The sequence below is a fragment of the Homarus americanus genome, unplaced genomic scaffold (genome assembly GCF_018991925.1).
Source record: "Homarus americanus isolate GMGI-L3 unplaced genomic scaffold, GMGI_Hamer_2.0 scaffold44060, whole genome shotgun sequence".
Lineage (NCBI taxonomy): Eukaryota > Metazoa > Arthropoda > Malacostraca > Decapoda > Nephropidae > Homarus > Homarus americanus.
The window spans coordinates 4,759,728-4,787,341 of NW_024756871.1; the positions used below are offsets into that span (position 1 = coordinate 4,759,728).

Below are 27,614 nucleotides of genomic sequence, written 5' to 3' on the forward strand. Positions count from 1 at the left end.
GACCGTTTATTTACTTCTATTTTTGTCCTTATAATCTCTGTTTATGACTTCTGTTTTTCTTCTCCTGTTTGTATATATTTCACAACAGGTAACAACCATCTAAATCAGTTTAAAAACCACAATAGTTAATAGTCTATAACCACCACAACTACCACCCAGCACGGCGCTACTCACAACCACCACCACCACCATCACCACCTTAAAATCACAACCACCACTACTACAACCACCACTACAACAACTTTCTACTCACAACCACCACCACTAACTAACTACTACCACCACCACTACCACAACTCACCACCCTTACTACCACCACCACAACTCACCACCCTTACCACCACTCCTACCACCACCACCACTAAACCCACCATCCTTTAGCTTTTCTCATCTCTACATTAACAGTTCAAAAATCATAATTGAATTCGCTCACTACTGACGAATAAAAAAAAAAAGTCTTACTCCCCTCAGAGTTTTTTTTTTGTGTGTGTCAACAGAATCAGTTTTTGGTGAGCTTCTTTGTCTCTCTTTTATCTCTGTTTTTCTCTCTTATTTGTTTATCTTTTTTTTTTGTCTTCACCACCAGTAATTAATTCCGGGTTTATCAGTTCTCTCTGGGGTATTTATTTTTGGTGTGCTGTTTTTTTTTTCCCTCTCTTTTTTTCCTTCTTTTGTGGGTATTATTTTGTTTTTTATTGTTTCTTTCCATTTTCCTTCCTTTGTTTTTATTTTTCTTCCTTCCTTCTTTATTTTTCTCTTGTCTCCTTTCTTCCTTATTCGGTATTCCCTTCCAAGTTTCTTTTCACTTCTTAGTTGTTTTTTCCCCCTCTCTTTCCTACTTTCCTTCCTTCCTCCCTCCTTCCATCCCTCATTTATTTTCCCTTCATTCCTCCCTCATCCTCACCCTTCACCCCCTCCATTCATTTCCACCTTCCCTTCCTTTACTCTCCCTCCCTCATTCCCACCCATTAACCCTCCTCTCTCTCTCTCTCTCTCTCTCTCTCTCTCTCCAAGCCCCTCGACTGTTCATGGTAGGTGCCAGGAATTCGTACCTAAACCCCATCACCCACAAGGTCGAATCTCACTCCTTCTTACAACGAGACTCTCCACCTCTCGGGGACTATATTGCTTGACACCTTCTTGCCCCGCACAGTTACCCACCAATAGAAAAATAAGAGAATAATTTACTCCTGGTATCTCTGGGGGACAAAAGTGGCACAAGTCCAGATAGCTATAAGGGAGAGTTTAGACTGAATAAATGCTAGTGTTTCAGCCATAAGTGATAGAGATTAGCACTATCTTGGCCGCTTACAATGGCGTGATGTTCAATTGCTTCTTTTGTCTATTGTCTTTGAGATATTTTTATCATGTGTCTTTATTTCATAATTCTTTGTCTACTATTCAATCTCCATTATCCCATCTTCGTTATTATTTCACTCATTGTTCATTTCCTTAACCTTACCTAACCTAACCTAACCTAACTTAATCTAATTTTACTTAAACTAACCTAACTTAATTTAATTTTGCTTAACCTAACCTAACCTAACTTAATCTAATTGTACTTAAACTAACCTAACTTAATTTAATTTTGCTTAACCTAACCTTGCCTATTATATGTTAAATGTTATCCATTATCCATAATTTATCCAATTTCAGTAAACGTACAGTATATTATCCATTACCTGTTACATAATACATCTCGTGGGACGGGCATCAACCAGCTTCAGGACTCGACTTTGTAATGTCCTCTGAAGAGTTTATAGGCGTATATTAATTCGTCCCTGACGGGGGGATCGTCAGGGTACAAACTTACACACAGTTTAAAAAATAAGTCACGGAGGACACAGCAGTACAGTGCTTGGCGGGGAGCTGTTGCTGTAAAAATATCTAATTCCAATATGATAAGTTAATTTTACGTCCACACCTCTCTGTCCAGCGCTACAGTGACTCAATTGTAAACACACGACCCCAGGTCAATGACCGGAGTATTTAAAGAGCCAGCGCTTTAAACCCTTTCATCCTATCGAGTAAAAGTCGTCTGTTTCCCTCTTCCCTTTTAAACTGTTTATAAGAATTATTTAAACTTTTAATATTATATAAGCCAAATTTAATCTGTTTCAGCTTAGTTTTTTTCATATAATATAGGAACTATTATCTAACATGCCTTATAAATGACATAAAGAGACTACGGTGGATAAGAAAGAATGTTTGTTGTGGTCCGTCAGGTGGCTGGTGTTGACAGTGCTGTGGCTATGGCCTCACCTCGCTTAGTATGGCAGATGCTGTCATAATAAAAGATCCAGACATACATGACGAATATGGCCCCAGAAACATGGATTTACACACAGTGGAGGTTCAGGCGGCGGATATACTGGAAGATTTATGTCGATTGTGTGGGGCGCAAGACGGCAGAATGTTACATTTAGCTGATACTTTCTCTATCCTGGGAGCCACGTCAAATATACTACACTTGCTGGAAAGCATATCAGTCATGCTTAAAGTTCAGGTATAGCAGCATTTTTATTTTTTATGGAGATGGGATGCCACCTTATTTCTTCGTAGTGGATATTTTACCATGAGCAGCTAAGTTCCTACTAATGCTATTTTACCGTAAGTGGGCTCTGATTGGATAAGTACTTTATGTTTAATATGACAGGGGGTCTGCTCTACGGCTAGGGAATTAGGTAAGGTAAGGTAGGTTTCTTTGGTTGGTTAGGTCAGGTTTAATCAGGTTCTAGTAAATGTTGCCTCTTTTATAACGATGAGTACATCTGTGGAAAAATTACCAAAATCGAATATTAACCTCTGGTTAGGAAAGTTCATAGCTACACAACGATCAATTCATGGCAAAATAAATGCCAAATGCCGTCAGATTTGTGGTCACATATCGTTCTCACGTTGTTCACCAGTAATGGATGATTAGTCAATCCGAGCGAACTCACGGTAAAATAGCATAAGTAGGAACTTAACCGGCCATGGCAAAATATCCACTGCCTTATTTCGTAGGATAATGGCAACAAAAATTTTACATACAGGCAAGAGGAAGACCTCTTGCATCAATAAAGACAACATCATAATACTGGACTATGGTCAGCTTTGATGCCATGTTGTACAGGAAAGAGTGTCCTTGAAGCTGGTCGTAGTGGGCCACCCTGAGGTAACTGGACTGGTTTCACTACAACACAAGAATAATATTTTGTGAAGGAGATACTGCCCCTGAACTTGCTATATTATCAGGGCAATACTCTACCATAACCATCCTATTATGTACAAAGTTCATGATTACAGTGATGCCTGTAATCATGCTTTTGAAATTTTTCTTCACATCTCACATGAAATTTACAGTTTTTAAGGGAAAGTTTGAGAGTTCTGCAATATTATCACAGGAGATATATGATGGAGCATTATTATTTATATTTTAGATGCATTCCTTTCCTAATTAATAAAAGAATATAATTTTTATCCATCAGTAAACTGTGTTTCTTATTTATAAAATGCTGCAGTTACCTAGCCATTTATGAGAATGATTGTGTTTTCTGTAGCAGCTTTTGAACATTCCAGTATCTTCCTTATACAGTACAGTGTTTGTTTTGGTTTTGAAACTTATAAAACTTCTTCACAATAAAATACTATTGAGAAATTACAGACACAGCTATGATGATATTTTTTATAAATGGTTCTTTTCAGGATGATTGTGAGGACTTGATGCCCAAACACCTGTGCTTGTCCTGCTTCAATACAGCGATTGACATTCAAGCTTTTATAGACTCAGGTGTCAACTTCCAGAAAACAACCATCAGTCAGTTATTTCCAAATGCTAAAGTAGAAGAAGCATATGAACTGCCATTTGCTACAACATATCACCAAGACTCATGTATGACAACTAGAGCACTGCCGGAGTATATGGAAAATACCATTGAAGGTGAAGCATCGGGAGAGAAGAGACCTCAGGATTTTTTACGCTGTTACACTTCTTTTGAAAATTCAGGTGACTTCACCAAAAGAAATTATGATCAAGGTCATGCACTCACCATTGAACGAAATGTGGATAATCATAGACATATCATAGAAAGTTACCAAGACTCCCAAGGAATTTTTGAATCCAGTGGAGTTGTAAATAAACCTGGTGTTATTATTACATCCAAGACAACAAATACGGAGCCAATTACTTCAAGTCATTCCCTCGAGCTCTCTAAGAAGAATTCCAAGTCTCCTCTGGAAGGACAAATTCTCACTAGTGACCAGTGTGATTCAGTGGTAACATCTGCAGGAAAAAATGTCTCTTCAAAGCAGAAGATGCATGGGAAAAAGCCACCAAATTGCTTGTCTTATGGAACCAACCAGAAAAGCAGGGATAGTACTGACGGTGCTAATAGCAACTCTGACTGCCCTACTGAGAGACAAGGCTCAGTCTCCTCCGATGACCCAGCAGCTGGTGACAACAGGTTAAGGAAATGTCCAACATGCAACAAAACATTTTCTAGACAAAGTCAACTCAAGAGTCACCTTACTAGTCACAGTGAGGTCCGGCCATTTGAATGCAAGATATGTCTTTTAAAATTTAAGTACCGCAGAAATCTTGTTGAACATTCCAGTATTCACGATGCCGTTCCATCCTTCATCTGCTCGGTGTGTGGACTGACATTTAAACAAAAGAGCAAGTAAGTTATGTTCACCTATAAATTATAAATTCTTTGCTTTCATTTGTCTTCTATTGTGCCTTAACCCCTTCATTACCATACACTGAAAATCATGGTTGCCGAGAGCTGGCCAGGGTCCCGGAGAAAGATAAATTTATGGGCCCCCTTTAGGCCTTTGAACGGTTAATAATATCTACCTACTGTATTTTACTTTTCGTGTACATAACTATTTTTAACATTCCATTTAATTCGAATAACTGCTTTACAGATAGTTTATACTGTATAATATTTGTATCTCCCTTTTTCTGGGGCCCCTACAAGCCTGGACCCCGGAGATTATCCCGACGGCCCTGCTGATATTTCCATTCAACCTGTAACAGTGCCTTCAAACATGCATATACTAACTCGACCATGTAGTATCTAATGAGTAAATTTCTTATGTAATTTTTGCAAGACCCTGAATTGAAATATTATAGCAGGTGTGTGGGGGGGGGGGAGGGGTTGTATACTAGTACTGTGCTTCTATTTCTTCTCTTAAACCTCTCCTGTCTGTTTCTACACTTATCTTTCTCCATTTCTCCTTCATTTATCATTATCACCACTCATCACCTCACTAGCCCTATACTAACACTTGTCAATAATGGTCACAAAGGTTATGACAAATTAACAAAGAACAGACTAAACTCCAAAAGAACTACAATAGTAAAATGATGAATGGTGAAATGATTAATAAATAAATTAAACTTGTAGCAAAGTTTATATTGTATGTATATATATTCTGGATTTAATATGAAACAAGAAATAATCATAGGAACTTTTTGTGAGCTGTGGATTGATTCACATATTAAAGAATAAAAGATATTCTCTTCCCTCTCTAGTTTGCTGAAGCACGAGCGGACCCACCGCGAGGCAAGTAAAATGAACTTCAGGTGTACTTTTTGTGCCAAGGAATATACACAGTCCTCACACCTGAAGACCCACATGAGGAACATACATGGAGGTGAGTTAAAACACACACTAAAGGATGATATTTTGAACACATGTACAGTACTGTATCTATATTTTAACCAACTTTAAAGATGGCAAATATAGGGAATTTAGAATTAATATTTCATACCGTAGTTAGTAGTGCTCTGGAAACCAATCCCATGCGACAGAAGGTTCAGTCCCATGTTCCAGCAGGGTTAGTGGGCATTACATTACGGTATAGTGGTGTGCCCTGAACTGACCACCAGCTAAAGCAATCCTTCCCTCTTGTTGTTTGATATCTCCCAAGTTGTGAGAAATAGGGTAAAGAAAGTGATTGGTTTTTAATGCTCAGTTTACTTGCAGATAACTGTGGCTATACCTGCAGTGAGTGTAGTGTGGTGGTACTGTGCAGGTCTTCATTGCGCCGCCACATGTCTACTGTACACGCCAAATCTACAAAATTCACTTGTCCTCACTGTAATAAAGGCTTTAATAATTACCAGAATTATCAAGGTAAGGTTCGTGTGATCAGTGAAAATTGTGTCAGAGATGCCGTGTATTTTCTAATTCTCAGAATACTGTAATATGAAAATAACAGAGAAAATATTATCTTCACACAACTTTACATTACAGGTTAATCCCATCATGTACATTGTATATATGACTATGTGCTGTAGAATGTTAATGTGTGTGTGTGTGTGTGTGTTTCATCTTACGGTACTAGGTTAAAATTACTGTACCTTTACTCCTGCCTCTGAGTCGATGAATTGCTTTGATAACTGGAGTATTCTAATGATCATCATCCTTCTTACCTTCTTAGTCTTCAGCTAATACAGGTCTATAAATAAATAGCCTTCTTTCTTTTTCTAATATCTGCCTGTTTTATGCAGTACTTATAGATTTTATGAAGCATAGTACAGTAATGCCTTGTGTGTGCAGGTCATGTACGTGGGCACACTGGAGAGCGTCCATATTGTTGTGTAACCTGCAATAAAACCTTCACCACACCTAAGGCTCTCAGTAGACATCGCCTCATTCATCAGGGGACCAAATCTCACAAGGTGGGTAATGTTTCATCCATATTTATGACTTACTCATAATTATTTTGTCCAATTTACATCCAGTGTATTAGAAAATTTCACCATCCCCCCCCCCCTTTTTTGCGGACAGTACAAATTCCACTTGTCCCTTCAAATAGAAATCCTTCCGTTACTCTCCTACAAATTCTGTAATGCTTCCAGGAGCTACTCTATTTTATGGCTACAGTATCAGATGCATGTTCATGATCTACGTATGATAGATTTTATAGTGTAATTTATTTTTAAGTGATTATCATATTCCAATTTAACCCAACTAGAATAAGAAACTTAAAAATAATTAATTTATATATATTACAGTGTACACAGTGCAGTAAAGCATTTCTTGAATTATGTGATCTGAAGCGACACGTCAAACGCCATCTTTTGAAGCGAGTGAAGAAGGCCAATAAAATGTCTTTGGCCAAGAATCAAGAGAATGCTAATAACCCGACAGCTGCAGTGGATCCAAGCATGAATTCTATCAATCTTATGGTGCTTACTGAATCGTTGCTCTTCACCGAGTCTCAGCAGATACTGGAGAACACTGGCTCCAGAGCGACTGAGGTAAGTACACACTGCCCCTTGTACCTATACTGTATACAGGACAGTACTTTACATTGTTGTTATTTAGTGATTTTTTTTTTACTTCACAAAGATCTTCAGTCCCTATCTCGCAAAGTAAACTGAGGCTCCTGTGCAATATTTAACTCATATATGCAAGTAAGTTCTTGCACTTTTTGTAGTGCAAAGTTATCTTATTTTTAACATCTTCCTGGTGAAAACTAATACTAACCATTTCTAACATCAACAAGCAAGTAATAGACTCATATGTACTGTATGGGTATAGTATGGCTTTATGTAAAGGATGGTTCTGTACGAGACAACAAATTTGTAGAAAACTAAATTGGAATATCTCTCATCGTCTATTATATATTGTACAACTTTTACAAATTAGCAGTGGGAAAGTAAAGAAGTAATTATTGGTGTGAGGTATTAACACAGAGAATGTGTCCACTGCCCAGCTGTTGACCAACCACTGAGAGATGGACAACCAGTCACTAATGTGCTACTACTCCTCACTTGTCACAGTTTATGATGAGATGAAACTTTTACATTTTAACCAAATTAGTGAACTAAGTTTGTGATGAATATAATCTGATGATATAGACACAAGATGTTCAACAGATTTTTAACTCATCAAACTTACTATGAGAGGTTTGCAAAAAATGTCCACATCTGTTTTGACATTCAACACTTTCCCATATTTGGCTGAATTTCATTAAAAGAAAGGATCATTATGAATATGCAGCAGCACTGTACATGGTGTGTTCAGATTATAATGTATACCGTATTTTGTTTGTGATTTATCCTTTTACTTTGCTGTGTTTAATATTGGTTCAGAATATGTACTGTATACAGCATTATACCTCGTTCATATCAAAAAGATTTTCACGTATTTTCACATTTGTGTACAGTATATGCTCATGGGGTCCTTGTATAAGTGCTTCACACACCTGATATTTTAAGTTCATGGTCCCATTGTACACATGTTATAGGTTCCTGGATAACTTGCAACTTATCAGCCCTAAGGGTACACGAACTCCACAGGTTTTATTGTATATAATAAACTACTGTATTGTTTGAGTGGGAAATGAGTGCTGCTGCAATTAAAGATGTACTGTATACCATAATTTTTTTGAGAAGGGAACATCGTGACATGAAATATAGTTGATTAAAATAATAAGTGGAGAGAAGAATTTAAAAAAAAATGGGAGGTTGAATTTAAGCCCATAATTCCCCCTCTTGATCTCCCAGTGAGAGGTAAATACAGTACAGTATAGTGTTATCCTAAATTATTTGGAGAAAATGAGGAAAAAGTGCTGGGAATTGTTTACATTTGAAATATGGATCCTTGTAATTAATAAATCATCTTGTTTTGTAGGTTATCTTACCACATGAGAAACTTGATGTCCCTAAGGTTGTCACTGCTGAGCCAGTCATGAATCCAGACAATATTATACAACCTGATGGGTCTAATTTGCCACAAGCATCCATGGATCTGACAAAGGGATCACATATATTAAGGACTGAGGAGGAAGTTCTTGCATCATCTCAACTCATGCCAGCTGCACCAGATATGGAAGCAGTTTCTCTCCTGGCAAATACTGCAGTTCTTCAGCCCCCAGAAGTCATAAATGGCATTACTACACCCTTAGATCCTTCACAAGTATTACAGCCAACAAATATTGATGTCCAGGATGTAGTAACTGCAAGTGAAACCAGTCAAGTTAGTCTGTCAACGCGTGAAACATCTGAATGTACCTCAGCCTCAGAGGCTCCCACGATGGTCATGCTGTCATCTGTTACAACACCATCTGAGTATTTACCTGTACCTCAGCAAGAAAGTAACTCTGGCAACCCAGTCATTGATGGAACAAGACATCAACAGAGTGAGAGAGTGCTCAGTCATGCCACCTGGTAATTTAGATGCCAGAGTCTTCATTGTTAAGACAGATTTAAGGAATATACACTTGTAATATTAGAAAAATTAAGGAACATCTATATGTAAAATTTAGTCAAACAAAAAATGCATTTTCAAACTCAAGTAATAAAACAGATACTGTATTTAATTCTAAGTTAAAGCACCCCCTAAGTATCATACTGAATACCTCTCGTCTAGTCATTTCACAGTAACTGTTTATAAATTTGCCCACCGGAAACCTATTGAAAGAAGATCGTGGTAACAAAAACCAATAAAACAATGAAAATATAACATGTGAAGCACTTAAAAAATGTGTTACAGAGTTTCATTAATATAATGTTAGGCATTAATTCTGCTCATAATACTGTAGACAGTACTGTACAGTAAAACCTTTTACACAACAGTTGGTGGTCAGGATATTATGGCTGTGTGAGGTTTGGCAGCCATGAGAGTTTCATTATGAAGAAGCCTTTATTTCTCTTAACTGATTTATATTTTTTAAGTTAATTATTTTACTGTAAAGTATTTCTTTTACAAAAAGTAAAAGATACATACATAAATATTTTTCTTTACTCACCAGAAGCTGTAGATCTGTTGTGAATCGAAAGGGGATCAGGCAGTCATTTGCAGTGGGCTACAGCATGAATCCTCTGCTGAGTCCTTGTGCAATGCAAAATAAGTTGGGCTAATCAGAATCTTAATAATCATTTACTCACTGTGCCCAAAAATATTTTAAGTACTCGTATATTTTGGCCTGGTGAATAAGCACAGTTACACGCCCTCTACTATACTGTACCGTAATTATGGTACAATATATAAAGTACATGCAAAATATAGTTTTAATACAAAAAGTTACAGTAGAGTAGTCACAGCATCATCTTTAAGGTCATTTTCCATATTTGCATTGGTCTACCATGTTTACATAATGGCAGCACTCCAAGTTACATGTTTTTTTGCAGCCTATCTCTGTGCTGCCATCAGGCAAATTTGAAGCAAGGATGTGTTTGACTTTCATGTTCTTCTTCCTCATCAAGTCCCCAAGACTGTCATCTAGTTTATCCTAGGAATTTCACAAAACCCTGCACACTACAGTCACTGTGTAGTCACTCCAGCACAGTGAAGTTAACAGTTAAGTAGTAATTACAATACAGTACACCAATCAAATAGTTGTACTCTCATATCTTTATGTATCTAATACTACTACAAAAGTTCACTTAGTTATGTGCAATTATTATGATAACAGAACACTTGTTTCTCCATCACAAGCTGGGAGATACTAAATGTGGTGAGGGGAGGTGTTGGTAGGAGTGTTATCCATGGAGAGCTACAACCAAGCTGCTGAACCTCATATTGACCTAACATGGTCTCATTCCATTTTCATAACCAGAACCTGAAAAAATTGTGGCTTAGAAATTGCTCCTTGGAGATATTTGTGGCTTAAAAGGTTTACTGTACTGTATAATTTATATATATGTATATTTATATACAGTATATCACTGTCCATGTATTTGCTTGTTTGTCAGGATGCTGGCTCAGTATAATAAAGTTTACCAATCTGAGAGTGAGTCATGTTGTAATCTCATTAAATGGTAATTGTTAGAAATAAGCAATAAACAGGAGTTTTTCTTCTTCAAGCAGACGACCTAAACCTGATCAAACCGAATGTAATGATCAAAGGGTTGTTGAGTTAAGTTGGATAGGTTTGTTTAGTTCATATTACAAGAAAAGAAGTTGTTTTTGGCTTTACTCTTATTCATTGTGATTAGGATAAGAATATTGCCATCAGTGAGTGTATGTGTTTGTGAATTTGGCAGTTGGTCTGCACATACTGTATACAGGTACAGTACATAATAAGTATTCAGTTCATTGGTTATAATCAATAATTGTTTCCCTCATCTTCACATGCTCTGATATCCTTCTAAGTAACATAATACAGTACTGTACTGTATACATAACATTCTTAATGCAATCTAGTCAATATGTTTTTTGCATTAATATACATATTGTCAGGTAACTGTGTCCTCTCTAGTCAAGAATATACCAAAGTTGTCTTTTATATATTGTAATTAAATGTGTGATAATATTACTAATACTTGTACTGTAATTTTATTTAGTACCTTGTTAGTATTACCAGTGCTGTAGGGCAACACTCTTGTGGAAGGATATGTATAATTTAACTATCACTGGTATGTGGACTACCGTAAACCATCACAGGTCTAGTGGATCTACAATGGCAGAGGAAGAAGTCAAATTACTGTATTGATGGACTGTACTTTTTATTTAAACCTTTGGGAGCAACTAGTATAAGCTAGTCAGTTGCAGGCGTTTTAATCACTCTGGGTAACTGAGGTGCTGTAGCGCAGGCACCAGTCTGTTGGCCCTCCTTTGGATATTTTCAATCAAACAACTGTCGCTAGCATATATCTGAGACCTGATGGGGTGACTGTTCTCCAAACGGGAAGCAACTCACTTTGATTTGGCCTGGAAGGTGTTTTATTTTTCCATGCCATAAAAGATTTACTCTTCAGCAGCATTTTAGCGTGATGTTATAAGAACCAGCTGTGCCACCTGACTAAGAATAAAAAATTTAATTGTTGCTATCTCCATTTCTGCTGGTGGAAATGTGTGCCTAAACAACACCTGTGGAATACTGTCTGGATTTACTTAACTTTGAAGTGTCATCTAGCAACTGGTATGAAGTGAACTGATCATGAAGCTATAATTCATCTAATTCAAGTCAGCTAAAATTACATAGCTTTATCTATACCTGTATTTATCTACATAAATACCTCCATTAGCTGCAATTCTCTAATAGCCAGAATTGAAATTTGTTCAAAAAATTTCCAGAAAATTTCTCTCAATTCTGGGATTGGGAACAATTTTTTGAGGTTGAAAATCAGGTGCATTTTCTGAAAATTCCAAGAAAGATACCAGAAACTCTCTCCAATTTTTCTTTCCGGGTGTGGTAGCAAATTCCGAGGATGAAATAATGCATCATTCTGGAGAATTCAGAGAAAATTATGGAAACTCTCTACAATTTTCTCTGCTCTGGGAACAAATTCTGAGGATGAAATACCTGTACACTGTACAGTAATGCACAATTTCTGGGAAAATCCTGATTAATTGGCATGAAAATCTCTCCAAACCTTTTGGCTCCGGACCTGGCAACAAAGGTTCCCGGAAAGTGATGAAATATTGCGTCATGCTCCCTGGTCTTCATTCCTGGGTACACGAGTGGGAGGACCACTTGGGTAACTTAAGCCATAGGTTCATGCATCGTGATTGGCTAATGCTGTCATGTTACCACATGGGATGCCTGTGATAGGCTGATGCATCTCCCAGATTATCCCCCACCAAGCCATTCCACAAGGATTATCTCACTCACTGCTGTTTTTATAAACAATTGTGTTATGCAGTACTGTACATTATTGTACCAGGACACAATTAACCTAGAACACAGTTCAAAGGCAATGTTAAGCCATGGACAGTGATTACAGTGTGTAATTTTACTGTAAATTGACATTGTTTGTGTTAACACTGTACTGTACTGTGCATAGCATGCTGGCTATCCTGCATCACAAGCTCAAAGTGACAGCATCTCTTGGTGAGTACTCTGTACTTTTTTATCTTTTTTTATGATGTAATGTTTTCCTGGTATAAATAATGTGTCATGCACAGGGTGGTCAGAGAGTTTTGTTGCTCAATCTTACCATGGCCCTAGGTTAATGGGAATTTCTTTGTTGTTTTTCTACTTATAGGAACTGTTATCGGCTATCTTAGACAAAAAAAGAATTATTTACTGTCTATATTTACTGTTAAAAAATATCTTGACTGATTATTTCAAAGAAAAATGGTGAGTTAATAAGCTTTTGAGCCACCTTGTTTATTTTGTTGCCAAGAACTCCATCATTAATCATATATCTCGTAATGTAAATAAATTATTTAAATTGATCAAGTTATAGGAATTGTTAAGTTTATTTTAGTTGGGTTTTATTTTCAATTTTCGATTAAAATAGTAATAATGGGCGTTTTTTTTTACGGGATTAGCCCACCCGGGCACAGGTCACTGACCCACATCGGGGCCTAGGGGGAAGGGGGAATATAATAATAATAATAATAATAATAATAATAATAATAATAATAATAATAATAATAACAACAACAATAATAATAACTATTATTATTATTATCATTACAACAATTAATAAAATTAAGACCAAATTAATAAAAATAAAAATAAAATAATAATAACCATAAATAAATACAAAAACTGGGAGGAGGGAGGAGGGAGGGAGCCTATAATTATATAGACAGTTCGCACAGAACGGAAGCGCTGTTGGTCGTCGCTCTCACCCACTTCATATTTAAATTGACCAACTACATCAATTTCTATAAAAAAAATCATCTTTCGAAGGTCAATTTGGCAGCCATCTTGAAAAATGGCCGCCATCTTGGTTTTCCAAATGGCCAATCAGGCAGATTTGACCAGTAGCCCCTAGGGTATGATCAGGCCAAGTTTCATGCTCGTATCACCATTTGCACGATTTTTCCATTATCCGTCTCAGATCTTGGTAGTGACTCCGGCCTCCCTTATTCTCAGCAGCTGCAGCGGTTTACATGGCGCTCGCCTCCTCCTGGGTGGGGGGTGTCCCGCTGCCACCCGGCTCTGTAGTTCATCTTGCACTTGTTCAGACTTTGGGAATGCTTGAATGTTTACTATTCTTTAAGTTTTGTATTTAAATGTTACAAGATTTGCTTAACTGAAGTATTTATTAAATATATATGCTATTCATAAGATTTTTTTTTTTTTTTTTGCAGGAGATCCAGTTGCTTGGGTTAGTTACTGTTGTCTTGATGAATGTGAGAGGACGACCGGGTAGAATGTTGCTGCACCAGATGAGGTCCACATCAATGGTAGTCAACGTTGACACTTGAGGTAAGAAAGTTTGTTCTGTAGTAAAATGCAAAGTCTTTTCATTTGAACTTTGCAACTGAGGATTATGGTCAGTTTGTAGCAAGGCAGCTGATTCAGGAAGCTTATCTACTGGACCATCATTCATGTTTAGTGTGCGATACCTGGCACTAAGAGGTGAATGTTGTTCACTTTGATTTACCTGTGTACTAGGTGGCGATTTTGTTGAAAGTAGAATGACCTAACATCCTTGTGTGTGGGGTTGTTTTCGTCGGGACTTTAACTCTGTTTTCGTGTGTATTATGTTCTGAAACTGAATGGGGAAGGAAAAAGAGAGATTCAAGATCACAGGAAGCAGGTATTACACCACTGCCTCTCTGTAGTCTATCAGATCATCACTGCGAGTCGAACCAAACTTCAGTTCATTCTGGCCAAAATCATGGTTGTTCTGTAGTTTTTATAAATATCACTGAAGGTGTGGAGGTGCATAACCAATTCTCTGTTTTTTTCAAGTAAATTCAGTCTTTTTTCCTTTCAGAGAAAACAAAACACTACTTACTTTGGGTGGTAACAGTGAATTATGTATATGTCTGTAACCAAATTATCATTGGTAGATTAGGTTGGGTTTAGTTGGTGTGTTTTGACAGTTTAAAAAAAAAAACGCGATGGGCAGCCTCCGTGACGGAAGCATTGTTTTCAGGGTAAATATTGAAATGTGTCTCAGTTTTCACCTCGTATCATAAGCTACACGTATGCGGTGCACCACATTCTTTGTACTAAATCTCAAAAGCTGTTAGTATGTTGGCGGTTTTAACTCATTCTTAAAGTACCTGTACGCAATAGTTCACCTACTGTACATTATTTAAGAGACTTATAAAATAGCATAAAACTTGTTTGATATCACTTCACTATATTGAATCTCATGTCAGAAATTGAGAAATGCAGTTTTCATTATACAGTACACTGTATGTTGATTTTCAAATGGCCGACAAACTGATGTGTGTCATCGCCAGTGTTATGGTCCAGTATTTTAAGAATCTGCCGGAAGACAAACCACAAAAATAGACAAGAGACACCAACCTAACCTATCCAACATGAAACATTCTGAGATCATTAGGTTCAGTGAAATTTACCATTGCAAGCTTAGCGAGGTGAGCGGGGAATATCTCAATTATCAGATTTCTCGGTGAAGGAGGAAGAAGACACTTAAGATTTTGATGCTAAAGGTTCATAAAAAGTGACTCTGAACAAGTTCATTTACTCACATGAATAACTCAAAGTATACATAGACCCAGACCATTGCTTAACCTAGCCAAATATAAAGTAATATAGCACTGAAAATGAAGCATAGTGCTTACATGAATTCCTTTTACTGTAGCGTTTGAAATTAGTTGTGTTAATTTTAGATCACATACTTAACACTACCAAATGTGAAGTCGCGGATTCGAATCTCTGTGCGACACATCTGGAAACATTTAAATAAAGTGTGTTGTAGCGTAGAATAAATGTGAGAAAGGTCCCACTATGATGCAGAACGTGTAGGTTTAAATATTGGTGACATTGTAAAGTGCAAAACACCAGAAGAATTGCGGGAACAAAACAATACGGTTATAGGGTTACTTCAGGGATTCAAGGCATTAGTTTAGGTGCCATATATGTAAGAAAACAATAATACTTGGTTTATGTGTGTATACGTGTTTGTAATGTGTAAGTGTGTGTTTACAGGAGAGATAATGTTGTGTAAATTTGTGTGAAAGAAGTTTGTAGTATGTTTTGTGTGTACAGGGGGCATATATAGTAATTATATAGTATTTTTTAATGGACAAAACATCAGTAGTACCATGCTTACTCCAAATTCTAAGGCGACACTGATGCCTAAAATCGTAATTAGTGTCAAAATCTACGTTAAGTTAGTCAACATGACCTTTAGCGCCAAAGAAAACCATTTTGGATATATCCTTCTTAGCTGTGCGTGCTAGATCTTCCTGTAGGGCTGAGGACGTCTACCCATCTGGTAGTTTGGGCGACTTTAGGGAAGTCAGAGTTTAGGAACCATGGGAGGATCAGAGTGTAGGAACCATGGAGGAGTCAGAGTGTAGGAACCATGGAGGAGTCAGAGTGTAGGAACCATGGAGGAGTCAGAGTGTAGGAACCATGGAAGAGTCAGAGTGTAGGAACCATGGAGGAGTCAGAGTGCAGGAACCATGGAAGGATCAGAGTGTAGGAACCATGGAGGAAAAAGAGTGCAGGAACCATGGAAGAGTCAGAGTGTAGGAACCATGGAAGAGTCAGAGTGCAGGAACCATGGAGGAGTCAGAGTGCAGGAACCATGGAAGAGTCAGAGTGTAGGAACCATGGAAGAGTCAGAGTGCAGGAACCATGGAAGAGTCAGAGTGTAGGAACCATGGAAGAGTCAGAGTGCAGGAACCATGGAGGAGTCAGAGTGTAGGAACCATGGAGGAGTCAGAGTGTAGGAACCATGGAGGAGTCAGAGTGTAGGAACCATGGAGGAGTCAGAGTGCAGGAACATCTTGATTATCATGTCCACACCAACTGAAGTTCCTTTCTACCTTAATGCTGGTTTTGTAGTTGTTGCCGTGGGTGTGGTTCTTGTAGTTGTTGACGTGCTTGATGTATTCGTGGTAGTTGTAGTTGTGATTGTTGTAATAATTGTTGTAGTTGTCTTCTGTGTGCCTGTAGTCGATGTGGTAGTTGCTGTAGTTGTAGATATAGTTGTTATAGTTGTTAATGTGGTTATTGTACTTGTGGTAGTTGTACTTGTGGTTGTTGTAGTTGTGGTTGTTGTAGTCGTGGTAGTTGTGGTTGTAGTTGTAAATGTAGTTGTTTAGGTTGTTGTAGTTGTAGTAGATGTTGTTGATGTGGTTGTTGTGGTCTTTGTAGTTGTGGTTGTTGTAGTTGTAGAAGTGGTTATAATGGATGACGTAGTTGTAGTTGTAGATGTTCTAGTTGTTGTCGAAGTGGTTGTAGTCGACGTGGTAGTTGCTGTAGATGTAGTTGTTGTAGTTATCATTGATATGGTTGTTGTACTTGTGGTAGTTGTTGTTGTAGTAGATGTTGTAGCTGTTGTAGTTGTAGTGGACGTTGATGCGGTTGTTGTAGTCGTTGTGGTTGTTGTTTTTGTAGATGTGATTGTTGTAGGTGTTGTAGATGTTGTAGTGGTCGTTGACGTGGTTTTTGTAGTCTTGGTAGTGTTACTTGCGGTTGTAGTTGTTGAAGACGTGGTTGTGGTAGTTATGGTTGTTGTAGTCATGTTAGTTGTAGTTGTAGTTGTTTTAGTTGTTTATGTTGTCTTTCATACAACAGTTGTAGTTGTCGACGAAGTGGTAGTTGTTGTGGAAGTAGTTGATGTGGTTGTAGTTGTTGTTGATGTGGTTGTAGATGTTGTAGTTGATGTAGTTGTTGAGGTCGTGGCTGATGTAGTTGTGGTTGTTGTCGTAGTTGTAGTAGATGTTGTGGTTGTTGAAGTTGTTGAAGTCGTTGTGGTTGTAGTGGTCGTTGTAGTTGTAGTAGATGTTGTCGTTGATGTGGTTGTTGTAGTTGCTGTAGTTGTTGTACTTGTAGTTGTTGATGTAGTTGTTGTAGATGTAGTTGTTGATGTGGTTGTTGTAGTCGTTGTAGATGTAGTTGTTGTTGTGGTTGTTGTAGTTGTTGACGTGGTTGTTGTAGTTGTAGTAGATGTTGTTGTGGTTGTAGTTGTTGTAGTTGTTGTTGATGTGGTTGTTGTTGTAGATGTGGTTCTTGTAGTTGTAGTAGATGTTGTTGTGGTTGTAGTTGTAGTCTAAATGGTAGTTGTTGTTGTGGTTGTAGTAGATGTAGTTGTCGTTGATGTGGTTGTAGTTGTTGACGTGGTTGTAGTTGTGGATGTAGTAGTCGTTGTTGTAGTTGTAGTAGATGTTGATGTGGTTGTAGTTGATGACGTGGTTGTAGTTGTGGATGTAGTAGTCGTTGTTGTAGTTGTAGTAGATGTTGATGTGGTTGTAGTCGTGCTAGTTGTAGTTGTGGTTGTTGTAGTTGTAGATGTTGATGTGGTTGTAGTTGTCGTTGTTGTAGTTGTTGAAGTTGTAGATGTTGTTGTTGAAGTTGTGGTTGTTGTAGTCGTGGTTGTTGTAGTAGATGTTGTGGTTGTAGTCGAACTGGTAGTAGATGTAGTTGTCGTTGATGAGGTTGTAGTCGTGCTAGTTGTGGTTGTTGTAGTTGTAGATGTGGTTGTAGTTGTTGTAGTTGTAGATGTCGTTGATGTGGTTGTAGTTGTTGTAGTCGTTGATGTGCTTGTAGTTGTTGTAGATGTAGTTGTTGATGTGGTTGTTGAGGTCGTGGTAGTTGTAGTTGTTGTGGTTGTTGTCGTAGTTGTAGATGTTGATGTGGTTGTTGACGTGGTTGTTGTAGTCGTTGTAGATGTAGTTGTTGATGTAGTTGTTGAAGTCGTTGTGGTTGTAGTAGATGTAGTAGTCGTTGATGTGGTTGTAGTCGTGCTAGTTGTTGTGGTTGTTGATGTTGTAGTTGATGTGGTTGTTGAGGTCGTGGTAGTTGTGGTTGTTGTGGTTGTTGTCGTAGTTGTAGATGTTGATGTGGTTGTTGTGGTTGTTGACGTGGTTGTTGTAGTAGTTGTTGTCGTGGATGTAGTAGTTGTTGTCGTTGTTGTGGTCGTGGTAGTTGTTGTAGTTGTTGATGTGGTTGTAGTTGTGGATGTAGTAGTCGTTGTTGTAGTTGTTGTAGTAGATGTTGATGTGGTTGTAGTCGTGCTAGTTGTTGTGGTTGTTGATGTTGTAGTTGATGTGGTTGTTGAGGTCGTGGTAGTTGTGGTTGTTGTGGTTGTTGTCGTAGTTGTAGATGTTGATGTGGTTGTTGTGGTTGTTGACGTGGTTGTTGTAGTAGTTGTCGTTGTGGATGTAGTAGTTGTTGTCGTTGTTGTGGTCGTGGTAGTTGTTGTAGTTGTTGATGTGGTTGTTGTAGTTGTTGATGTGGTTGTTGTAGTTGTTGACGTGGTTGTTGTAGTTGTAGTAGATGTTGTTGTGGTTGTAGTTGTTGTAGTAGTTGTTGATGTGGTTGTAGTTGTTGTAGATGTGGTTGTTGTACTCGTTGTAGTTGTAGTTGTTGTAGTAGTTGTTGATGTGGTTGTAGTTGTTGTAGATATGGTTGTTGTAGTTGTAGTAGATGTTGTTGATTTTATTGTAGTTGTAGTCGAAGTGGTAGCTGTAGTAGTAGTTGATGTGGTTGTTGTAGTTGTAGTAGATGTTGTTGTGGTTGTAGTTGTAGATGTGGTTGTTGTAGTTGTAGTAGATGTTGTTGATGTGGTTGTAGTTGTAGATGTGGTTGTTGTAGTTGTAGTAGATGTTGTTGTTGTGGTTGTAGTTGTTGTAGTAGTTGTTGATGTGGTTGTAGTTGTTGTAGATGTGGTTGTTGTAGTTGTAGTAGATGTTGTTGATGTTGTTGTGGTTGTAGTTGTAGTCGAAGAGGTTGTAGTTGTAGATGTAGTTGTTGATGTAGTTGTTGAAGTCGTTGTGGTTGTAGTAGATGTAGTAGTCGTTGATGTGGTTGTAGTTGTTGTAGATGTGGTTGTTGTAGTTGTTGACGTGGTTGTTGTAGTTGTTGAAGTCGTTGTGGTTGTAGTAGATGTAGTAGTCGTTGATGTGGTTGTAGTTGTTGTAGTAGTTGTTGATGTGGTTGTAGTTGTTGTAGATGTGGTTGTTGTAGTTGTTGACGTGGTTGTTGTAGTTGTTGAAGTCGTTGTGGTTGTAGTAGATGTAGTAGTCGTTGATGTGGTTGTAGTTGTTGTAGTAGTTGTTGATGTGGTTGTAGTTGTTGACGTGGTTGTTGTAGTTGTAGTAGATGTTGTTGTTGTGGATGTAGTTGTAGTCGAAGTGGTAGTTGTAGTAGTTGTTGATGTGGTTGTAGTTGTTGTAGTAGTTGTTGATGTGGTTGTAGTTGTTGTAGATGTGGTTGTTGTAGTTGTTGACGTGGTTGTAGATGTTGTAGTAGTTGTTGATGTGGTTGTAGTTGTTGTAGATGATGTAGTTGTAGTAGATGTTGATGTTGTGGATGTAGTTGTAGTCGAAGTGGTAGTTGTAGTAGTTGTTGATGTGGTTGTAGTTGTTGTAGTAGTTGTTGATGTGGTTGTAGTTGTTGTAGATGTGGTTGTTGTAGTTGTTGACGTGGTTGTTGTAGTTGTAGTAGATGTTGTTGTGGTTGTAGTTGTTGTAGTAGTTGTTGATGTGGTTGTTGTAGTCGTTGTAGATGTAGTTGTTGATGTGGTTGTTGTCGTCGTTGTAGATGTAGTTGTTGATGTGGTTGTTGTAGTTGTAGTAGATGTTGTTGTGGTTGTAGTTGTTGTAGTAGTTGTTGATGTGGTTGTAGTTGTTGTAGATGTGGTTGTTGTAGTTGTAGTAGATGTTGTTGATGTTGTTGTGGTTGTAGTTGTTGACGTGGTTGTTGTAGTCGTTGTAGATGTAGTTGTTGATGTAGTTGTTGAAGTCGTTGTGGTTGTAGTAGATGTAGTAGTCGTTGATGTGGTTGTAGTTGTTGACGTGGTTGTAGTTGTGGATGTAGTAGTCGTTGTAGTTGTTGTAGTAGATGTTGATGTGGTTGTAGTCGTGCTAGTTGTTGTGGTTGTTGTTGTAGTTGATGTGGTTGTTGAGGTCGTGGTAGTTGTGGTTGTTGTGGTTGTTGTCGTAGTTGTAGATGTTGATGTGGTTGTTGTGGTTGTTGACGTGGTTGTTGTAGTAGTTGTAGTCGTTGTGGATGTAGTAGTTGTTGTCGTTGTTGTGGTCGTGGTAGTTGTTGTAGTTGTTGATGTGGTTGTTGTAGTTGTTGATGTGGTTGTTGTAGTTGTTGACGTGGTTGTTGTAGTTGTAGTAGATGTTGTTGTGGTTGTAGTTGTTGTAGTAGTTGTTGATGTGGTTGTAGTTGTTGTAGATGTGGTTGTTGTAGTTGTAGTAGATGTTGTTGATGTTGTTGTAGTTGTAGTCGAAGTGGTAGTTGTAGTAGTTGTTGATGTGGTTGTAGTTGTTGTAGATGTGGTTGTTGTAGTTGTAGTAGATGTTGTTGATGTGGTTGTAGTTGTAGTCGAAGTGGTAGTTGTAGTAGTTGTTGATGTGGTTGTAGTTGTTGTAGATGTGGTTGTTGTAGTTGTAGTAGATGTTGTTGATGTGGTTGTAGTTGTAGTCGAAGTGGTAGTTGTAGTAGTTGTAGATGTAGTTGTTGATGTAGTTGAAGTCGTTGTGGTTGTAGTAGATGTAGTAGTTGTTGATGTGGTTGTAGTTGTAGTAGATGTTGTTGATGTGGTTGTAGTTGTAGTCGAAGTGGTAGTTGTAGTAGTAGTTGATGTGGTTGTTGTAGTTGTAGTTGATGTTGTTGTGGTTGTAGTTGTAGTAGTTGTTGATGTGGTTGTAGTTGTTGTAGATGTGGTTGTTGTAGTTGTAGTAGATGTTGTTGATGTTGTTGTAGTTGTAGTCGAAGTGGTAGTTGTAGTTGTTGTAGATGTGGTTGTAGTTGTTGTAGTAGTTGTTGATGTGGTTGTAGTTGTTGTAGATGTGGTTGTTGTAGTTGTTGACGTGGTTGTTGTAGTTGTTGATGTAGTTGTTGAAGTCGTTGTGGTTGTAGTAGATGTAGTAGTCGTTGATGTGGTTGTAGTTGTTGTAGATGTGGTTGTTGTAGTTGTTGACGTGGTTGTTGTAGTTGTAGTAGATGTTGTTGTTGTGGTTGTAGTTGTTGTAGTAGTTGTTGATGTGGTTGTAGTTGTAGATGTGGTTGTTGTAGTTGTTGACGTGGTTGTTGTAGTTGTGGTAGATGTTGTGGTTGTAGTTGTTGTAGTAGTTGTTGATGTGGTTGTAGTTGTTGTAGATGTAGTTGTTGATGTGGTTGTTGTAGTCGTTGTAGATGTAGTTGTTGATGTGGTTGTTGTAGTCGTTGTAGATGTAGTTGTTGATGTGGTTGTTGTAGTCGTTGTAGATGTAGTTGTTGATGTGGTTGTTGTAGTTGTTGATGTGGTTGTAGTTGTTGTAGATGTGGTTGTTGTAGTTGTAGTAGATGTTGTTGATGTTGTGGTTGTAGTTGTAGTCGAGGTTGTAGTCGTTGTAGATGTAGTTGTTGATGTAGTTGTTGAAGTCGTTGTGGTTGTAGTAGATGTAGTAGTCGTTGATGTGGTTGTAGTTGTTGACGTGGTTGTAGTTGTGGATGTAGTAGTCGTTGTTGTAGTTGTTGTAGTAGATGTTGATGTGGTTGTAGTCGTGCTAGTTGTAGTTGTGGTTGTTGTAGTTGTAGATGTTGTTGTTGTAGATGTCGTTGATGTGGTTGAAGTTGTTGTTGTCGTTGTAGATGTTGTCGTTGTTGTTGTAGTCGTGGTAGTTGTAGTAGATGTTGTGCTTGTAGTTGTAGTTGTTGTTGACGTGGTTGTAGTGGTCGTGGTAGTTGTTGTAGTAGATGTTGATGTGGTTGTAGTCGTGCTAGTTGTGGTTGTTGTAGTTGTTGATGTGGTTGTTGTAGTCGTGGTAGTTGTAGTAGATGTTGTGGTTGTAGTCGAACTGGTAGTTGTTGTAGTAGTTGTTGATGTGGTGGTAGTCGTTGTAGATGTAGTTGTTGATGTGGTTGTTGTAGTCGTGGTAGTTGTAGTAGATGTAGTAGTCGTTGATGTGGTTGTAGTTGATGACGTGGTTGTAGTTGTTGATGTAGTAGTCGTTGTTGTAGTTGTAGTAGATGTTGATGTGGTTGTAGTCGTGGTGGTTGTCGTTGATGTCGTTGAGCCTTTCGTAATCAATTTTTCTGTAAAAAAAAAAGAGACATTAGTGCTGAGCCTAGGTTAGGTTAGGTTAGGTTAGTGGTAGGTTAGTGGTAGGTAAGGTGTGTAGGGTTATGTTAGGTTAGGGGTATGGAGGGTTATGTCAGGTTAGTTGAGTGAGGGATTAGTAAATATACGATAGGTTGGGTTAGGTTTGGTTAGAAGAGAGATAAGGTTTGGTTAGGTAGATTAGGGTAAGGAATAGATTTGGTTGGGTTGCGCGTCCAGAAACTGATTGTCATACTCGTAGATTATCAACTTGATACTTCCTAAAGAATAAAGAAATTTTCTATTAAAATTTAGTATTAGAAGCAAAAGCCGTTTTCAAGATTCCAACATATCATAAATTTGGTCGTAAAATATACAAAGGCAAAAATACTCCTTGTATGATTTTTTATATGATATACTTGTGCATCCTCTTCAGTATTATTGTATTTTGTGTGTGTGTGTGTGTCCTACAGAATAAAAGTGAATGGATATAATTTTTGAAGGAAATTAAATGGTGTCAACTCACTTTTGACGCAACATTTGCATTTCTTGCCTTTGCAGCCGTAATCAAAAAGTTCTCCGTAACATATATCCCTCGGGGTGACACAGTAGCCGCCGTAACTAGTGCAGGAGGGCAAGGTCTGACAAGCCATGGCAGCGCAGCATACACAGCCTTTTCCGGAACAACCTCCCTCGATATGCTGGTACCTGTACTCAGATTTGCAAGACTTTTTGCAAGTTCCTCCGTGATGCAGACACTTTTCATTCTCTTGCCCCCGACATTTATTACCTAAAAAAATCAGCTTATATATATAAGTAATTACTTTTTAAAGAATTTCAACTTCTAAATAGTAAAACTCATCATAAATCCCAGTTAAATGGTAAAAAAAAAAGGCATATTGCTATACACATTATTTCTATCCAATTTTTTTTATAAACATGACATATTCTCTGGGCTGTTTTTAAATTTTCTCTCTCTCATGTGTGTGTGTGTGTGTGTGTGTGTGTTTGTGTGTGTGTGTGTGTTTATCAAAAGTCCATAAGATTAAGAGGATAATTAAAGCAGCGTGCACTTACTGGCGATGCAGCAGAAACACCCCTTTCCTTTACACCCCTTCTTTAGTGCTTTGCCGTCGCAGTCATTCTTGGAGTCTACACAGTGGCCGTGACGCCGCTTGCACGACTTCTTGGCCTTACACTGTGAAGCGCAACACTTACACTTCTTACCTTTCTTGTTACAACCATCCTTGATCTCACGTTGCTTCTTCCCACACTTTCTCTTACACTTTCCTTTATGGACAGTGCATTTTTTATTGTTTTTACAACCTGTCGGAGATAATTGTGTTATTATTGAACAGATAAATGACGTTGTTCTTGGGATTTCATTGTACAAAATATCAATAGCTTCACTGTCTCAAATACCTGTTGTTAATTCTCATATTCTTACCTTTACGCGGCTTCTTGTTATTCTCCTTATCGTTATCTATTTCAACGCCATATTGATTCTTTTTATCAGAAGTGAATTTATTATTTTCTTTATTCTTCTTTATCTTATTTTCTTTTTTGTTTGTCTTATGGTTCTCAAGATTATCGTATTTCTCTCCATTTTTCTTGTCATTCTTCTTTGCATTGTTTTCCTTCTTGTTCTTGTGAGATTTTGTTTTATTTTTGGTCTTTTCCTCATTTCCATCTTTATTGCTCAGTTTCTTATTCTTATTCTTTCTCTTGCGGCCTTTTTCACCTTTATTGGTTAATTTATCGTCTTTTTTCTTAGTTTTTCGTATATTTTCTTTTTCCTTGTTCAACTTCGCATTCTTTTTCTTACTCCTTCGATCGTTTGTTCTGTTTTTGTTTATCTTTGCTTTCTTTTGTTTATCTCTTGTGTTCTTGTTTATATCTGCATTCTTCTTGTTTTGTTTATCTTCTGTTTTCTTGTTTCTCTTAGCATTTTGCTTCTTTTGTTTATCTTCTCTGTTCTTGTTTATCTTTACATTCTTCTTTTTTTGTTTATATTTTCTATTCTTGTTTATCTTTGCATTATTATTCTTGTTTTGTTTATCCTCTCTGTTCTTGTTTATCTTTGCATTATTCTTTTTTTCTCTGTTATTTTCTATCTCCTTACTTATCTTGGTATTCTTCTTATTACTCTCTCTTTCATCATCTTTGCTCTTGTTTATCTTCGTATTCCTTCTCTTATTCTCTCGTTCATTTACTTTCATTTCAGTGTTCATTTTATTATCCTTCCTTTTTCTATTTATCATATATTTCCTCCTGTTGCCCTTTTGGCGCCTTTTTATTTCATCTTCCTTCTCTTTCTCTTTATTTTTCATTCCATCTTTGCCGTTCCCCTTCTTCCCACTGATTTCTTTGTTTTTTCGTATTTTCTTATTCTTATTTTCGTGTTTAATTGTTAAGTTCTTTTCATTCCTTACTCTAACATTGTATCCCCTTAAATTCTCTCCATTTTCTTTGGTGGAGTTTGTTTTATCGTTGATTTTGTTGTTTTGGTGTTTGTTTATACGCTTATTGCCAGCTAAGCCATGTCCTCCTCTCTTATTTTTATTCTTTTTCCTCCTCTTTGTGTTTTGTTTGCCTTTATTCTCATTTGGTTTGAGTTTTCTTTTATTTTTAACTTTTCCTTTGTGCGTTTTGTCTAGCCTTGAATTTGGTTTCGTCCTCATTCTTCGCCTTTGGCTGTTATTTACGTTTTTTCTGTCCGTCGATGCTGTTTTAATCTTACTTTTGTTTTTCTCATCAGTTTTTAGTTGTTTTTCGTTATCAACTTTCTCTTCGTAACTCTCCGATTTATCTTGTTTTACTTTCTTCTTCAATTTACTTTTTAACATCTTCTTTCTCCTGTTCTCTCTACTTTTACTACCTTTTCCGACCTTCTGTCTCACTCTCATCTTCTTCCTCTTTTCACCCCTTTCATCTGTGTGTGTGAAATTTCTTCTCTTGTATTCTCTCTCTTCCATTTTTCCATTACGAATATTTACCTTTGTCATTTGTTTGTGGTTTTCTGCCTCAGTGCTGCGTCGTGTGGCTGACGTTAGTGTAGGTCTTGGTGCCTCCCGACGTTGACGTTCTCTGCCGTGGTCGTTGCTGCCCATCGAGTTAATTGCCGTATTAATGGTCGAGTCTTGTACACCTTCGTCTCCCTTCATGTTGCTGAGGGTTTTCTTCTCGGCTCTCCCCAACTTTTTACCCTCAGGTCCAAGGCGTGTTTTCCTCCCCAGCGCAGAGTTTTTCCCGCCATCCTTGACAGTGGCGAATTCCCACCTTGGGTTTCTAATTTTCTCTGGTTGTGATGGAAAGTAAATTCATCAGTAAAAGTTTCATCGTCACTTGCAAATTCATATTACACAACATTAGTCACAACATAAGTACGTTCGTATGTAAATTAAACAAACTACCGTCCCTTTTCTGTCAAAATGATCGCCAACATTATTAACTTTAAAGAATGAAGTCGGGCAGGAGAAAGATGAATCAGGAGGGGTCGTGTCAATTGACCTTCCGGTAACTGGACAGTTAGGCCATGGTTTATATAACCTCCAATCCTAATGGTCCCCAGTGCTAATGATCCTCTGAGCTAATGGTGCCTAATCTTATGCGTCTTGGTTGGATTAGTTTGAGACCTATTAAAACTAAGGACCCATTTGACTTACAACCAACCTACCGTGTGTGGAAGACCAGCAGCAGCGGGCAGGGGGAGGGCAGAGGGAGTCCTGACACAGTAAAGTCTGAGGGGGCTCCACTAGGCACCGACCTCCTACCTTCTGGCACGGCCCTTCATCTGTTGAGGAACGCCAGCCCCAGCCTTGGCTCACAGTCTGCCGGGTCAAGCGAGTGTCCAGAGAATCCATTAAGATATCAACAGACGATCCAACATAATATAAATACAACATCTGCAGTTCTCAACTTCCTCGTCGCACCCAACACGCTGAAGATTTCAAATGCACTTAGGAGGATATTCTTGGTTAAGTTAGATTCAGCATCCAACGCTGCTATAATATGAAAGGTCAGTCTCGATCTTTAGTGACCTCTAAGACGTTTAATGACATCCTCAACTGTTGCTTTATGGCAGTGAGAAACAGTTGCTACTCGGCCGAATACCTTAAATAATATTGATACATTCAATATCTGATGGCTAGGAAAAACAATCGCCCAACACCTGGCAGATGTGTCAATCAGGGACTTATGCTCCCCGTCCTCTTAAAGGAGTCGACTTGTGAAGCTGGTGGCGGTCACTTAAGAACTGTCAGGGCCTTTGCAGGTGATAAAAACACAAAGAGCGTGACATGTCCTTTTGGAACCTCTCCTGCAGGGAACTGAATTACACCAACAATGTGGTCTCTGTTAACAACTTTAACATAAGCTCATTCTCGTCAGCTTGATAACTTCTGAGGTGAGAAATGTTCAGTAATGTCTGGAGTCTCGTCAGTTACTCAGGTGTCATCAACCTGGTGATATATGGCCCATGTTTTCGTAATCCCATTTGAGCAGCCTGCCAGTACACCTCTACTCTTACCTCGTCATTATCGTATTAACCCTCTGCTCGGGCACGCATCCTTTCTACGCAGCAATTATTGTATTAAGCACTCTTCGTCAGCAGCTAGCACCTGAACCAATGGGATGACCGTGGTATTTCCGTCGAGCAGAGCTTCCTCCTCTGGTGTCAGACGCTGTTGTACACTACTCCTGTAACTAACGGTATCCTATTTGTATACAGTATACCTAACATAAATCACTT

The 27,614-nt window shown here is 38.1% G+C and overlaps 3 protein-coding genes across 3 annotated transcripts; 1 reads left to right on the forward strand and 2 right to left on the reverse strand.

Annotated features, from left to right (window-relative positions):
* The first annotated feature begins 2,215 nt into the window (after positions 1-2,215).
* On the forward strand, positions 2,216-11,266 carry LOC121856995 (zinc finger protein with KRAB and SCAN domains 7-like). Its single transcript, XM_042352791.1, has 7 exons — positions 2,216-2,506; positions 3,688-4,661; positions 5,519-5,640; positions 5,973-6,122; positions 6,549-6,670; positions 7,007-7,252; positions 8,631-11,266. Exons 1-7 carry the CDS (start codon positions 2,273-2,275, stop codon positions 9,168-9,170), a joined length of 2,388 nt encoding a protein of 795 aa, XP_042208725.1. The 5' UTR covers positions 2,216-2,272; the 3' UTR covers positions 9,171-11,266.
* An 8,955-nt stretch (positions 11,267-20,221) lies between these two features.
* On the reverse strand, positions 20,222-21,163 carry LOC121856973 (putative uncharacterized protein DDB_G0275629; the record flags this gene model as incomplete). Its single annotated transcript, XM_042352763.1, has 2 exons — positions 20,222-20,290; positions 21,095-21,163. Coding segments are annotated over 2 exons (138 nt in total), but the record flags the coding sequence as incomplete, so codon positions are not given.
* Positions 21,164-23,065: 1,902 nt separating this feature from the next.
* Positions 23,066-26,136, reverse strand: LOC121856974 (myb-like protein X). Its single transcript, XM_042352764.1, has 4 exons — positions 24,564-26,136; positions 23,942-24,190; positions 23,391-23,654; positions 23,066-23,145 (listed from the first exon to the last, which is right to left on the reverse strand). Exons 1-4 carry the CDS (start codon positions 26,026-26,028, stop codon positions 23,066-23,068), a joined length of 2,058 nt encoding a protein of 685 aa, XP_042208698.1. The 5' UTR covers positions 26,029-26,136.
* Positions 26,137-27,614: the final 1,478 nt, after the last annotated feature.